The sequence below is a fragment of the Dipodomys ordii genome, unplaced genomic scaffold (assembly GCF_000151885.1).
Source record: "Dipodomys ordii isolate 6190 unplaced genomic scaffold, Dord_2.0 Scaffold14, whole genome shotgun sequence".
In the NCBI taxonomy this organism is placed as follows: Eukaryota; Metazoa; Chordata; class Mammalia; order Rodentia; family Heteromyidae; genus Dipodomys; species Dipodomys ordii.
The window spans coordinates 5,767,921-5,779,601 of record NW_012267230.1 but is presented as its reverse complement, the minus strand read 5'-3'; the positions used below and the strand labels follow the sequence as shown (position 1 = coordinate 5,779,601).

At 49.1% G+C, this 11,681-nt stretch overlaps 1 protein-coding gene across 6 annotated transcripts in view; it reads right to left on the bottom strand.

Annotated features, from left to right (window-relative positions):
- Positions 1–1,502: 1,502 nt before the first annotated feature.
- Positions 1,503–11,681, bottom strand: part of LOC105982004 (transmembrane protein 265) — a 53,962-nt gene continuing 43,783 nt past the window's right edge. For 3 of the 6 annotated variants that reach the window (XM_013011397.1, XM_013011392.1, XM_013011393.1), the window contains 7 exons: positions 10,737–10,906; positions 10,395–10,591; positions 10,199–10,313; positions 9,892–10,011; positions 9,398–9,592; positions 9,162–9,245; positions 6,022–9,056 (listed from right to left, as the gene is read on the bottom strand). In XM_013011397.1, the coding sequence (XP_012866851.1) occupies positions 6,414–9,056; positions 9,162–9,245; positions 9,398–9,592; positions 9,892–10,011; positions 10,199–10,313; positions 10,395–10,591; positions 10,737–10,906 (3,524 nt within the window). In that variant the 3' untranslated portion in view covers positions 6,022–6,413. Of the gene's footprint in view, positions 2,281–4,308; positions 4,480–5,447; positions 9,057–9,161; positions 9,246–9,397; positions 9,593–9,891; positions 10,012–10,198; positions 10,314–10,394; positions 10,592–10,736; positions 10,907–11,681 lie in introns of those variants that run through there. The other 3 variants (XM_013011394.1, XM_013011395.1, XM_013011396.1) reach the window with 3 other exon arrangements.

Below are 11,681 nucleotides of genomic sequence, written 5' to 3'. Positions count from 1 at the left end.
CTAGGATTACAGGAATAAACCACCACCACTGTTTTATGTTCTTGAAGTGCTAGGAATCAACTTGAGCATGTTAGACAGATGCTCTACCAAAGCTACATCCTCAGCACTATTAAACTTTAAAAAAACTCTACAACAAAGCACACAAATAAATATGCAGCTCAAGGGCTAAGGTGGCAGCTTATCTTAATCAAATCCCTACCACCATTAAAAAAAAAAACAAGCCAGCGGCAGGGCACCGGTGGCTCAGGCCTATACTCGGGAGGTTGAGATCTGAAGATCTTGGTTCAAAGCCAGCCCAGGCAGGAAAGATCCTGAGACTCCTATCTCCAATAAACCACTAGAAAACCGGAAGTGGTGCTGTAGCTCATGTTAGAGCGCTCGCCTGGTGCTGAAGAGCTGAGGGACAGCACCCAAGCCCAGAGTTCAAGCCCCATGACCGACAAAAAAAAAAAGCCAGGTGCTAGTGGTTCACATCTGTAATCCTAGCTCCTCAGGAGGCTGAGATCTGAGGATCTCGGTTCAAAGCCAGCTCAGGCAGGAAAGTCTGTGAGACTCTCATCTCCAATTAACTACCAGAGAACTGGAAGTGGTGGTGCAGTCACTCAAGTAGTAGAGTGCTAACCTTGAGCTGAAGAGCTCAGGGAAAGCACCCAAGCCTAGAGTTCAAGCACCATGACCACCACCAACAACAACAAAAAGAATGAGCACACTATAAAAGCCAGTTTGGCTAGGCTTCTAACATGTCAGCTCTCTGGCCAAATGACACCTATACTGTCTTTGGATACCATATGGAGCCCCTCAACTGTTTCCAGAACCATGATCTGAATCAGGCTCAAGAGAAAGTGTGCTTGTTAACTGTTTTCCAGCCCCACTTTTCCCTCTCAGATCTGGAACCAAACTGTCTTGGTTCAATCTTGTTCTGCCTTTTTTTGTTGTTGTTATTGTTGTGGGGCTTGAGCTTAGGGCCTGGCCTCAGTCCAGCTATTTTTTTTTTGGAGGGGGTTCTGGTTGTGGGCCTGAACTCTGGGCCTGGGCGCTGTCCCTCAGCTCTTCAGCTCAAGGCTAGTGCTCTACCACTTGAGCCATAGCGCCACTTCTGGCTTTTTTTTCTGCTTATATGGTGCTGAGGAATCGAACCCAGGGCCTCATGCATGCAAGGCAAGCACTCTACCACTGAGCCACTTTCCCAGCCCAGTCCAGCTATTTTACTCAAGGCTAGCACCCCACCACTTTGAACCACAGTGCCACTTCCAGTTTTTGGGGACTAATTGGGAATAAAGAGTCTCAGGGATTTTCCTGCCTGGACTGGCTTTGAACCATGATCCTCAGGATCCTCAGATCTCAGTCTCCAGAGTAGCTAGGATTACAGGAGTGAGCCACTGACACCAGCTTGTATCAGCCTTTTATTAGCTGAATGATCTTGATGAATCTGCACCTATAGTCTCAACTATAAAGAATATTAGAAACTACTTCTGAATCGTTACTAGGAGGGAAGAAACAAAGTACTTTATTAGAACACAGCCTGACAGTACTCTGAATAGTAGTTACTGCTACTGTTTTTCTTTTCTGGCCTCAAAGTCTCTGTTTATGTATAAAGAAGCTAGGGTTTTCACAATAAGGGAAATTTGCCAAAGAAACAAAATCCTTCTTTTCTTTCTCTTGGAGCTCCTAGGTAGGTGAGGCTTAGAGGCCAGGTGCAGGCTTAAGCTATCAGTCAGATGTTCAGTCTGACTCTCACCAAAACCCCAGGGAAAAGAAAAAAGCAATTAGACTGGAACATTTTACCAACAAAAAAGGTTTTTTTTTTTTTTATTATAAAATATCTAATAAAATCAGGCCTGGTCTTCAATCATTTCTGGGTGGAGGCCCCTAGGATGTAGTGGGGTAAGGGAGACAGAAGGTAAGGGCACTGGAAGAACAGAGTAAGTGGACCTCTCCTCAGTCTCAGCTGCTGCTCTTCTTTTATAAAGGGATAGATGAGCTCTTTCAAGGGCCTTTGAGACAGGTACCATCCTTCCATCCAGAAAGGACCACAGCTGTCACCAGAACTGAGCAGTGCTGCACTATCCAACTGGATTCAGGAGGTCTCAGCTGACACTCAACAGAGGCCACCCCGGGTCACTCAGCCTGAGCGATGGTGTAGGAGAGCAGCCACAGCAGCAGGGGACCCAGAACAAGGACAGCAAGCCAGACAGCAAAGCTAGCCAGGATGAGCCTCCGGGACTTGGCCCCCCAGTGCACTGCTTCCTCGGACCGGCCTGCCTTATGCCGCTCTTCTGCCTGTGGGGGCAGGTTCTTGGTTAGGTTCTTCCCCTGCTTCTGCCCCAAAGTACCCACAGTCCCGCTCCACTCCACCATCCACCACAGCTTTTAACCTCACACTCTAACATATTACCTTCCTTTCTAGTATGTCTCTCATACCTCATCTGCAAAGTAAAGGTATATATAACCAAGGTGGCCCTGGTTAGGTTACAAGGTCCCATATTGTGTGTGTGCCTGTGTGCATTGCTAGGGATTAAACCCAGGACCTCCTATATTCCCAGCAAGCATTCTACTACTTAACTACATCTCCAGCCTGAAAAGTACCTCCCTTTCCTTGGTACGGAGGACTGAACTCAGGGCCTTGCATCTACCATTTGAGCTATCCTCTAGCCCTTTTTGTGTTGTTTTTGAGACAGAATCTCAGTATTTTAATCCAGATTAGTTTATTTTTGTGCCAGTTCTAGGGCTTGAACTCAGGATCTGGGCACTGTTCCTTAGGTTTTTTTGCTCAAAGCTAGCACTTTACCACTTGAGTTATAGCTCTACTTCTAGTTTTTTTTTCATTGGTCATGGGGCTTCAACTTTGGGCTTAGGCACTGTCCCTGTGCTCTTCAGCTCAAGGTGAGCACTCTACCACTTGAGCTACAATGCCACTTCTAGCTTTCTAGTGGTTTATTGGAGATAAGAGTCTCACGGGGTTTCCTCCTTGGTTGGCTTTGAACTGAGATCCTCAGATCTCAGTCTCCTGAGAAGCTAGGATTACAGGCATGAGCCACCAGCGCCCGACTTACTTCAAGGTTGGGTGGTTAATTAGAGAATTTCTTGCCTGGACTGGCTTTGAACTGGGATCCTTTAAAATCTTAGCCTCCCTAGAATTATAGATATGAGCCATGGCTCCCAGACCACACTGGCTTTAAACTTGAAATCTTCCTGGCCCTGCTTCCCAAGTAGTGAAGATTACCTTGGAAAAAACTGTTTAATTTTTTTAATTCCCCATTCAAGTCCCAGGACTGGCATTTAAAAAAAAATTATGTGCAGGTGGGATATGCTAGTGGTAATTTCCTAGAACATGTGAGGATGAGAGGTTAATTCCAAACACACACACACACCCTCTAACTAAAAACAAAAGCTACCTATCCAGATGATGCCTTCTCATCAATGCTTCATTACTCCTTGAAATTGCTGCCAAAGTGACATATTGCCTCCAGTCTTGACCCCTAGCAATTCTCCAGTCTTGTCCCCTACCAGTTCACCCTGAGGGAGGCCTTGAGAACAGACCTTTCCTTTTTGATATCAGCAAGGGGGTTTGAACTCAGGGACTTGGCTTTTCCGCTTGAGGCTGGCATTCTAGCCTCAGATCCACTTCTAAGCTTTTTGCTGGTTGACTGGTTAAGTCTCAAAAATGTATCTGCCCAGGCTGGCCTTGAACTTTGATCCTCAGCCTCCTGAATAGCTAGAATTGCAAGTGTAAACCACCAACACTTAACTCAAGAGTAGACCCTTCTGAAACAAATTTGACCATGCCCCTCTCCCCTTGCAAAACTCCTAACATGACTCTTAAGTACTGAAGGTAAAGATTCCTAAGCATAAAATTGGCTCTCAGAAATCTGGATCCTCTCTGATTTCATCTTTTACTCTCACTGGACCAGCCATACTGAACTAATGGTCCAGGTCTTACCACTTACTTTACTGGGAATGACCTTTCACTTCATTCATTCATCATTTAAGGTTATTTTTTGTTACCTCCCCTAAAATGCCTCGTTAGCTAGCAGCTCTACTACTTATGCATACACACACAAACCCTCCTGGCTCCCAAGATACTCTATGCTTCCTGCTACTGATGAACTATTAATATTACCCATTTTCATAGCTACCTATTTTATTAGGCTATGCATGGTCCTTTGATGACAGTAATCACACCTTATTCTGGCTTGAGGCCCAGAGCCAAGCACTGATAGCTATTTACCTACTGTCTGACCAACAGACAGGTCAGATAAAACCACTGCCTTATTCCCACCCCTGCTCCCACAGAACTGTATTCCTCACCTTGATGGCAAACACAAGAGCCATGACTCCCAGGCAAGAGCAGCCACAGATAATGCTAGTGGCTGCCAAACAGCGAAGGCGGAGCCAGCAGCAACGGATGGGGTATGGAGAATGAGCAGCTTCTGTGTTGCTCACCAAGCTCTCCACTGCCTTCTCCTCGTCCTCCATCACCTGTGGGCGATAGTCAAGGCACTTGTAAGCCCAACAATAAGCCCTTGAACTGGCTTGCTGTAACTCCACCCCTCTTAAAGCATGCTGTCTTGAAAGCTTGGCCCAAGTCTTCGGAATGCTGCCTCACTGGGAAATTCCTCTAGTGAGTGACTCAGACCAGAAAAGAAGCTCAAAGCTGAAGACATTTAAGGCAGCATCTTACGATATAGTCCAGGCTGGCCCTTAAAATTCTGATCTTCCTAGCTTAGCTTGGGATTGCTGGAATTACAGGTGTGTACCAGCATACATGGCTCATGAACAAGTGATTTTAAACTGGATTTCAAAGGCCCCTTAAGTTCCCCAGAGACCACTCCCAAGTACTGAGGACCTAGCAAGATCCTAGGTCTTGCAACCTTCTTCAAAGCAGCCATTTCACATATAAGCAATCCCAAGGATAGAAGTGTGAGTGTGTGTGTGTGTGTGGGGAGACATGTAACCCAGGGGAGAGGCCTACCATATAAGCCCCTCCTCCTTTTTAAACAGTTGAAGAACCTGAACATCAAAAAGACCTTAGTTCCCCCAAGCTGGTACCTTATTTTCTAGGCTGCCTCCTTGCCTTGCCACCTCCTCTCCCCCATTTTAACCTACATAATCAGATTAACAAGAGTCCAAATGACCTCATCTCCACATAGAAACTTGCATAATGATGCCCTACTCATTTCACATCTTCTCAGGCCTTCCTCATAAAACCCTCTTCAATCTTATGTCCAACCATTCCCTTAAAGCCTAAACAAAACGGAACCATCTAAGATTCCTCAAATACAACAAAAGACAGACTGGGGGAAAGAGGCCAGACAAGCAGAAAGTGAAGGTGTATGCCACAAAACTGCAGGGGAATAGGTATAAGTAACTCAGCTGAAGTAAACATAAAGCACCCATAGAGGGGTAACAGGGGGTTGAGGTCAGAAAATGTAAACAGGGGCTCTTACCTGGCTATAGGCCTGGAGGGATTGAGAGTTTCAGCTCCAGCCTCAGGTTTGATTTGACTTGGGTGGAGGAGCAGACTCGGGGCTCCAAAGCCCCACCCAGGGCTAGGGTTGGGTGGCCAGCCACCTTCTGAAGAGCCCCAGGAGCTGGGAAAGGGGTGTGGCTGACTCAAACCAGTTTGGCTAGATGGAACGCTGTGTAGGGCCCTGGGATGAAGCAAGAAGAGGGAGGCTGCTTGCCTTCTGGAGAAAGGAGTGAAAGGAAGCATCTGAGCCAAAGGGTTAAAAGAAGGGCAGACTGAGGCATCAAAGAGCTCCACATAACGAAGGGATTAGGAGAGAGGATGAATATGTTCTCGTAATTTAGAACTAAAACTTTTTGGGAAACACTCTACCAGGAGGTCAGCTTTGCCAATCTTCTCTCTTCTTGAGGTGAAATTTCAGCCTCAGTGGTATACAATCCTGGATTGCAGATCAGTATTATGGCCTTTGCAAGAGGGAGAGGAGGGAAAAATGATGCCGAAGTTCCCACCCAGCCCTCCACCAGACCAGAAAATCAGAAGCCTCCTTACGCGGATGCTTGTACAGAAACTAAGTTTATTATTTTTTTTTCTTCTTAAAAAAAAAAGAAAAGAAAAAAAAAACTCATTGTAGAGAAGCCCCTCCCCGTCCCCCTAAGGGCATGGGGCTGTGAAAGATAGCTGGGGAATCAAGTACAAGGGGGTGGGGACAGAGACTATCTTGCCACCCTTAACACTGCCCAGCCATAAGGGGTGGGAGGGAGGGGGATTGTGATCAGCCCATTCCATGACAACCAGTTGCCTACTCCCTACTTTGGTGAAAGGGAGAAGGCCTCTTTGTCTCCCTGGAGGCTTTCCCCCTCAAAAGACTTCAAGTAGTGGTTAAGAGTCAGGCCTGGTCATGGAGGGAGAACGGCTGTGGTGGAAAGCCTGGGAGAAGGCAGTCCACTCACGTCTTGGCCTTTCGGCCTCTGTGACTAATGGTAGGGCCAGACAGGTGGGGAGGAGCATTGCTGCGTAGGATGCGCTGGTCCCCTTGGTTGGTGGTCCCAGCAAGCCTGCGGGGGCCGGGCCTGCGGCGTGAGGTCTCATCCCCGTCTTCTTCCTCACCTGAGGCTTCAGCCTCAGACTCCTCTACTGAACCCTCAGGCCCCAGGGGACTTGGGGGCTGCAGACGACCCCGCTTTGTTAGCCCAGGACTCCCACCAAGGGGAGCCCCTGACCGTTTGCGAGGCACCTTTTCAGTCTCTAGTGGGGGGACTAGAGACCCTGGACGCAGCCGGGTCGAACGCAATTTGGGGGTTAATGAGACCACAGGAGGTGCCAGTTCTAACCCGCCTGGCCCGCTATCTGCTAGATCCAGGTCATCCTGAATTACAGCCACCACCATGGACCCTTCACTCTTTCGTCCTCGCACCCCTTCTGCTTCAAGCCGCAGGCGGGCCAGGCGAGTGAGGGGACGGCTTCCATCCTCATCAGAGGAACTACCCTCACTCTCTCCTTGGCCCAGGGGTTGCTGCCGCCTTCCCAATCCACAACTCTCAAGGACAGAAGAGCTGTCACGGTCCAAGACAGGGAGCTGGCTGGGCCGAGGTGATGATGGATTCTTAGGAGGCCGGCCTCGCTTCCGTTTGGGTGGGGATGTTGAAATGGTAACAGTGGTGACAGTGTTGGTGACAGTAGCAGTGGGATAGGCTAGCAGTGGTGGGAGTGGTGGCAGGGATGATGGTAGTGGGAGTGGCTGTGTCCGGCTCTCTAAATTGACATCTCCTGGAGAGGAAATGGTCCCAGGGATGGGCAATTCCCTTGCTTTAGGGGGACGCCCCCGCCTTCTTTTCTCCACAGGTGACAGAATGATGGGCTCTGGTTTGTGAAAGGGATCGGGCCCTAGGACAGGCTCGGCTACAATGAGCGTTTCAGCTCCAGGGCCTGGATCAGCCCCGTTGGTTTTTCCCTTTGATGTAGATGAAGATGAAGGAGCCTCATCCACCCCTCTGCCAGCATCTGCTGGCGACCTGTTCTTTGGGGGCCTCCCCCTCCGACGTTTCACAGCAGGGGGAGTGATGGTGAGCAGTGCCCTTTCTCCATTCTCTGGGCTGCCCCCACCAGTCACCCCCAGCTCAATTCGACGACGAGCTATGAAGGGTGGTTGGGTTGGGGTGGGCAATGAGGATGTGGGAGCAGTTTCACAGAGCCCGCCAGCGGGAGGTGAGGATTCTGGCCCTGACATGCTGCGGGTTGATGGGCTTCCTGGGCTGGTGCTGGTCTCAGAGACCCCAGGTACTAGAGTGCTGACAGCTGCCCGGTGTCGCCGTCGCCTCACAAGTTCTTTCTCCTCTACTACTGTTACAAGCCGTCCTGGCAGTTTGCGAAGCACTTTGGGGCCTGGAGGTTGCCCTGGCTGGCCAGTCCCCTGACCCCTAATTTCCACATCAGCACTGGTGCGACGCCGAGGGGGCCGGGCAGGTGAAGGATCCTCAGGAGAGGAGGTGACTGAAGAAGAGGTGGATGGAGCTGTGACTTCAGCTGTAACAAGTTCCTGTGGCTTCTCTGGGCTGGAGGTTAGAGTCCGAACTTCTACCAGCTCTTCCAAGTTCCTGTCAGGTTCCAGTGGCTCCTGAAGTGGCTCATCAGATGCTGCTGAAGGTGGGAGCTCCAGCCCATTGCTCTCACTCCGACTGGTGGGCAATTCCTCCCTGCCAGGCAGTACTGTGAGGATGGGTCCCTCAGCAGGATCTGAGACTTCCTGCTCTTGACCATTGGGGATGCTGCCAGCCTCCAGGGTTGGACTTGGTGCAGAAGGAATGACAGGAAGGTTCTTCTCTGACACAGGTAGGATCTCAACAGCAACTGGCAGCAGATCCTTCGGGGGTACAAGAGTAAGCGGGGAACTCCCAGAATTGGTCACACCAGCCATCTCCAAGGTCTCCACAGATGCCAAAGCTTGTGTACCCAGTTCTGGCTCAGGCCTCAAGCTCAAAGGGGGATTCGTGACTGGGGGAGAGTCAGGAAGAGAAGGCAAATCAAGCTGGACAAGAGAGGAAGGACTTAGGAGAGTGGGTTGGACTGGTGGTGGGGTATGAGGTGGTGGAGGGGTACAGGTAGGAGGAGGGGTACAGGCAGGAGAAGAACAAGAGGGAGGAATCTTTGGAGGAGGTGGGGAAGAAGGAGAGATATGGATAGGAACAGTTACTGGATTTGGGGCTGAAATGGGAATTGGGGCAGGGACTGGGGCAGGAATTGTAGCAGGAACTAAAGTTGGAGTAGGTCGTGGTTTAGGCACTGGCCTGGGAGCTCGCTCCCTGGCAGGGCTGCAACGAGAGGGTGTGGAGGTACTACGGGTATGATGGGTAGACGTGACAGGAGTGTGGTTTGCCCCTTGATTCTCAGCCCGGGCTCCACGAAGACGCTCACTGACACGAGTCCCCGGCCTCTCAGGAGCCTTGACTTTCTTACTGCGCCGGTGGCTGCCTCCACCAATCCCACAGGACATCTCATCCCCAGCCCCTGGCCCTTCCTCCTGTTCTTGAGGTAGGCGGAACACCTCTTCCTTGGCTTGATCAAGGTCTTTGCGGGCAGCTTCCACTTGTTCCTACCAACAGCAGAACCCAAGGAGGTCAGCAGGAGGCAAGAAAAGTGAAAAGGTGTAGCAATTAACAGCTTCCCACTCAAAGTCTCATTCCCCAGAAATACTCACTTCCGCCTGCTTGAGCTCCTCTCGGCTCACTTCCTCCAATGAGGCTTCCAGGAATTTCATGGCATAGCGCTCAATGGGAGTCAGCTACAGGAAAATACAGAGGTGATAAACAAAGGGGTTTGGTGCCCAAGGCCCAATCACCTTGTTCATTATCACTCACATATGACAGAAAAAGGCACCGTAAGAGTAGGGAAAAAAAAAGGATGAAGGCAAGTAGTAGTAGATCCAACACTGACCTGTTCTACAAGGGCAGCAATCTCCTGCTCAGCACGGGACATCTCCTCATCCTCCACCCCAGGGCGACTGGCCTCTTCTCCCTCACCAGCAGGAAACCCATCATTCTCATTAAATTCTGCAAGTTCAGCCACTTGTTCAGCCTTGGCCTGGGTAGCCGCACGAATATCCTCTTCATCCTCTGCCCGGCACAAGGCCTTCCAGAATATACAGAAGACAAAGAAAACACTTAAAAAACATTGTATCTATGATTTGATTATGGCAAAAATCCAAGGCCAAGTTTAGATAAAACCAGATATGCAACACAAAAGGATGAGGCTCAGAGTTCAAGTTGTAGTAAACACACACGCACGCAGGCACGCACGCACGCACACACACACGCACGCGAAGGCTGACTATAATCTGGAAAAGAGCAGAAACTGTTCTTTCCTCCATGGATGAACAAAAAGAGAAGAAACATAGAAACATGTTAAGCAGCAACTCTACGCGTACCCACCTGCTCTAGAATATGGGTCTGTTTGCTAGCCATAGTCTCCTCCTCTTCCTCAAGAGCCGAGGGTACAGATGAGCCGGATGATTCCTCCAGAGGCATATCAAACAGCTCTCGGATGGTCTGCTATTGGATACAACAGAAGAGATCTTTAAGATGTTAACCAACAGAATGCTACTCTTATGTCTATACCTATGAGGCCTAGAAGCATGAAAAGTTCCTCTTGTTGAAAGATCTGTGGGGGCCAAAGCAGCAGCTCTTTAGCAAGCAGGAAGCATTTCTATAAACACAGCGATTCTCTTCTGCCATGTACCTGTTTAAAATAGGCTGTGGTGAAGTTGCCTCCCTCAATGGCCATGTCTCCTAACATTCTCTTCTGATTTGCCTTTTTTAGGATGTTCTCCTCCACTGTCCGCTCACTAATAAGCCTAGGAGGAGATGGAGGAAAGGTGTAAACAGACAAATATCAACGCCTTCCTAACAAAAAGTAAGGAAGACCAATCAATTACCTATAGATGTGTACATCTCTAGTCTGACCAATTCGGTGACAACGATCTTGGGCTTGAGCATCCATTGTGGGATTCCAGTCACTGTCATAAAAAACAACAGTGTCTGCTCCTGTCAGGTTCACGCCTACACCCCCACTTCGAGTTGAAAGGATGAAGCAGAATATTCGTTTGTCTGCATTGAACCGTTCCATCAAGGCCTAGAAGGGGGAAGAAAAAAAAATGCTATTTAGAGATCTACTTCAAAAATGGTCCAAGTAACCTTGGAGGGCCCCTTCCGAAAACCCAAGGATTAAGAAAAAGAGCCAAAGCTAAGCTGTAAAGAGTTGAAAATGTCCTGGTTACCTGTCTCTGTTCAACCCTAGTAGACCCATCCAGACGTAAGTAGAGGTGACCATGGTAAGTGAGAAACTGCTCTAATACATCCAGCATTCGGGTCATCTGTGTGAAGATGAGCACCCGGTGTCCCTCAGCCTTGAGCTGTCTCAACAGCACTGCCAATGTCTGCAACTTTCCTGAAGAGATACGAAGAGGTAGAAGGAACTAATTCTCCATGTTGGAAAGGGGGAGAATACGTAGTACTGGAAAGCTATATGTGAAAAGTAATTAAGGTATTAATCAAGGTTTCAATCAGCCTACTGAACAAAAATACTTACTTTACACATATTTTCCCCTTATAGATTCTCCTTCTTAGAGAGTACTCTTATCAGGGATCTAAGTTCTGAGTTTTACTAGGGATACAGGTATCAACAGATCACCACCAAAAAAAACCCCTGATCTCTTAGTTTATTAGCAAGACATTTTTGGGGGGAGGTCAGTCATGGGGTTTGAACTCTGGGTCTGGCCTGAGTGTTGTCCTTGAGCTCTTCAGCTTAAGGATATTCTACCGCTTGAGCCACAGCGCCACTTCCAGTTTTCTGGTAGTTAATTGGAGATAAGTGTCTCACAGACTTTCCTGCTCCGGCTGGCTTTGAACCGTGATCCTCAGATCTTAGGCTCCTGAGTAGCTAGAATTACAGGTGTGAGCCACCAGAGCCTGGGCAGCAAGACACCTTTAAGTACTACAGAAGTCATACTAGCTGAAGCAGGGCAGCAGTAGCTCACGCCTGTAATCCTAGCTACTCAGGAGGCTGAGATCTGAGGATCATGGTTCAAAGCCAGCCAGGGCAGGAAAGTCCATGAGACTTTTTTTTTGGGTCCAGTCATGGGGCCTGAACTCTGGGCCTGGGCGCTGTCCCTCAGCTCTTCAGCTCAAGGCTAGCACTCTACCACTTGAGCCACAGCGCCACT